This window comes from Trichomycterus rosablanca, chromosome 2, assembly GCF_030014385.1.
Source record: "Trichomycterus rosablanca isolate fTriRos1 chromosome 2, fTriRos1.hap1, whole genome shotgun sequence".
Lineage (NCBI taxonomy): Eukaryota > Metazoa > Chordata > Actinopteri > Siluriformes > Trichomycteridae > Trichomycterus > Trichomycterus rosablanca.
The window spans coordinates 5,723,398-5,727,197 of NC_085989.1; the positions used below are offsets into that span (position 1 = coordinate 5,723,398).

The 3,800-nt window shown below is 40.9% G+C and overlaps 1 protein-coding gene across 1 annotated transcript; it reads right to left on the bottom strand.

Moving 5' to 3' along the window:
• Nucleotides 1-2,391: 2,391 nt before the first annotated feature.
• lratd2a (LRAT domain containing 2a) lies at nucleotides 2,392-3,343 on the bottom strand. The gene is made up of 2 exons (XM_062985375.1): nucleotides 3,292-3,343; nucleotides 2,392-3,202 (listed from the first exon to the last, which is right to left on the bottom strand). Exon 2 carries the CDS (start codon nucleotides 3,175-3,177, stop codon nucleotides 2,392-2,394), a length of 786 nt encoding a protein of 261 aa, XP_062841445.1. The 5' UTR covers nucleotides 3,178-3,202; nucleotides 3,292-3,343.
• Between the last annotated feature and the right edge of the window lie 457 nt (nucleotides 3,344-3,800).

Sequence of the window (3,800 nt, forward strand, 5' to 3'; positions counted from 1 at the left end):
TGAATTCGCTTTGCAAACAGGAACAGACAGGATGAATCAGGAAATAGCTGTTGCTAAAAAGATAGAAGCTAGATAGAATTATTTCTTATAAAGAAAAATATTGTGAACTATAATAGATCAATTTACAGCACAATAATTACAACTGTAATAATGAACAGCAGCAGATTCTAATCCTGAGCTGTAGAGTTTGGGTCCTAGCTAATCAAGACAAAATTGAGCATTTCTGATAAGTTGGTAATAACCTGTTTGCTCTGAGGTGAAGCACATCCATGCATCACACAGCCTGCAGACTGCACAGTGTAATCACCAAGCTAGTTCTGCAATACAAGACTGAAAACGCCATTGCAAATAAACCCAGACATTCCCCTGAACTGGTGTAAACTCAATTGAATAGACTGATCAATGCACTACTTGATTTTATAACACTGTTTATGAATGGAAGTGCTTTTTCAGTCTGCAGAACTTAGTAATAATGACAGAGACAAAAAGCCACCTGCTCCGTCCCTCGGGCAGAGAGCAATATCACCACCATGTTCTAATAATCTACACACCACACTGCCACAAATCTGCCACCAATCACCAAACACATTCACAACTTGGCTAAAGAAGCACTCATTAGGGGGCAATTGTTTGGTGCCGGCTTCCGAGCCAGAGCTAAAGTGACGCACAGAGAGTGCCTTGTTGCCTTTGTGCTCGGCTATTACTCACCCGCGCTGACAGCTGCAATTACGTGGCTGTGTCCCAGCATCCCTATGTTTACACACACAGGCTCAGAGCCACAGACGCTGTACTGCAGACCTAAAAACAACTTTCTTCCCAGGGTCATAAACAACCTTGACTCAGGCATATCTCAGAGCAAACCAAATATTCTGTAGGATGATTTATATTCTGCATGATTCTCTGTGGTCACTGTATACCCATATTGTTTAATGGTTATACCTAAGTTAAGTTATACCTATTTAAGCAAATGCAAAACTCACAAATGGTCTAAGACAGGTCGGGACCCCACATGGAGTCAAATTATGATTTAAAAAAAAAATGTTTATTGTTTAATTCTTCACCTTTTTCCACCCACCCAATTTTATGGTAGCCCCAGGTAAACCTTAAACACTGTCAACAAAAATAAAAACAGCTACTTAAAATTAAAACGCAGTCAACTTAAAAAGAGGAAATAAAAAAATAAAATAATGTAACTTTAAATAACAAGGGCAAAAAGTATAAAAAAGCAGTCAACTTAAATAAAAATTTAACAAAAATAAAAACAATAAACTTAAAAAATAAAATAAAAATAAAAAAGTTAAAATAAAAGAGGCAAAATTAAAAAAACAATTTAGCCACACGTGCAAATAAAATGTTGTTTTAGACAATAATTAGCTTCTGAGTCAATTCACAAAATTTTATTCTGATTAAATTCTTATATTATACACTGTATGTTGCCCATTAAACGTCACCAAATAAGACATTCAATAAGACACTAATAAACATGGGCAGCTCTCAAAACACTGAGCCGTTCACTCGCATGTGAGTCGATTTGTAGACTCTATGCAATGAACGTAAAAGTTGACTCTGAAGCGTCGGAGTCGATTCAAGAAATTGATTCAGATTCAAGTTTAAATAACATGGGCGTGAAAGTTCACCCCTCAAAACTCTGTGTATTAAATCCTTGCATTTAAAGTAGTCTCTTTTAATTACCTCCTTTAAAGGTCTAGAGAGACAGGTCCCTCAAGAAACAAAGCTGTTTAAGTTGCATTTGAGCTGATTTTTCGATTTTAGCTCTTAAGAAAAAGAGTCGGTAATTCACGAAATTGGTTCGGTTCATATTGGCCAAAGACGTGCAAGTGAGGTGAACTGGAGATGCAAAACTGTCCATGACTTTGTTTGACATTGAACTTGTGAACTGATAATTCTTGTTTAATGTCATGAATGTATCCAAAGTGTGTAAAACATGACGTTAAAATCCTAATAAATAAATAAATAAATAAACTATTGATAGACGAGAGTCGACTCTGAGTCTTCTGAAATTCCTGAATCGATTCACAAAATAAAGTCATGGCATGGACATGATCTGAGAACATAATGCCCCTGTATGTTTCTGTTACTACAGTATTTGAGTACCTGATCCTCTAAATTAGGGCAGTTGTAGCCTAGCGGTTGAGGTGCTGGACTAGTAATCAGAAGGTCACTGGTTCAAGCCCCACCACTGCCAGGTTGCCACTGTTGGGCCCTTGAGCAAGGCCCTTAGCCCTCAGTTGCTCAGACTGTATAATGCCACAGTACTGTAAGTCGCTTTGGATAAAGGTGTCTGCTAAATGCCGAAAATGTAAATGTTTTAAAACCATGATGTGCGTTTCCAAAGATCTGAGTATATTTCTGGGCTCATTCCTGGTCCTGTCAGTGGTCCTGCTGTGGTTTGTCTGTGATTACTGTGTCACTGTTCCAGCATTCAGCCAGTTCGCGTAACACTGCTGCCTTACCCAGCCGGTCCCTCCGTCTCCTCTCCATGATCACATCCTCCAGACTTTGAAACTCCAGCGTGTGGACCTGTTTACCAGCCACCATCAGGTTCAGTTTGTACGGCTGTTTCCCGATGCGCAGCTCTCCTCCAGTCTTAAACTCACGCCTACCAAACTTACACCAAGCTGCAAAGCACTCCGAGTTCCTCCAGCTCAGAACAGAAGCTTTTATACCTACTTGTTCTTTAGCATTTCTAACCACCGAGTCTGCGCTCAGCGGCTCGTACTTGTAAAGCTGGTTGACAATCCGACACCTCCTGCCCCGACCTGCGTCTGTCACCAAGCTGCACTTAATTTCCATCCTGTGCAGGTGCACGACCTGGTTCTGTCCGATATATACAGCCCAGTGTGGGCTTTGGTTGGCAGATACGAACTCGACAAGGTCTCCAGGTTCGTACTTGTTCATTAAAGTCTGAATGGAGTGGCTGTGCAGATTGCACCTCTCGTAGACGCAAACGGACCTGTGGTAAACCGCGCACTCCAGATCAAAATACGGCGGCGGATCATCTTTGTGATCTTCAGCCACCTCGTCGTCCTCATCGTTGGAGAAGATGTAGGAGACCCCGATCCGTGCTCCGTCATCCTCTGATCCCGGGTAGCTGGGCTCTGTGGTGGGCACTTCTGCGTAACTCAGATGCGCCAGTTTCTCGACGTGGTTGCCCATCACCAGCTCGGAGCTCTATGGCAAACTGTTAAATGCACGTAAACACAGATGATTTTTCAAACATATGATATTCTGTAAACATTTAAAATTAGACCTTTAAATATTCAAACTTACGAATAGCTCAGCTTGTAGTTATTGCACATGCCTCTTTAATTCCAAACAAGTTGCGCAAAATAATATAATCAAACATTTCGCCAGCTGAAAATGTGAACACTTTTGTTAAATAAACAAGCCAAACGCTGCCTCGTATTTCCCTAAAAAAGTTCAAGAACTATAATCTGAAACTGGGCTAAAATGTGTTTGCGTTACATGCTGTGTGTGTGCGCGTGTGTGTGTGTGTGTGTGTGTGTGTGCGTGTGCGCCTCTGCGCTCCAGCAAACAACTAGACGGAGCAACAAGAGTCATTCAGCGTCTCATTTAAAGGGCCAGTGGTCTATTCCTACACCACGACAAAAAACCTGTTGCACCCATCCGAATCAAAGCACAAAATAATCAGGACAGACCTAATTATAGCTACAAGTATCAACATTTTATTCGTTCATTTCTATCAATCTTTTAATAATGGTCATGGTACCACTTGGTGTAGCTCCATTCCAAAACACCGGATGGAACTCACACTTACA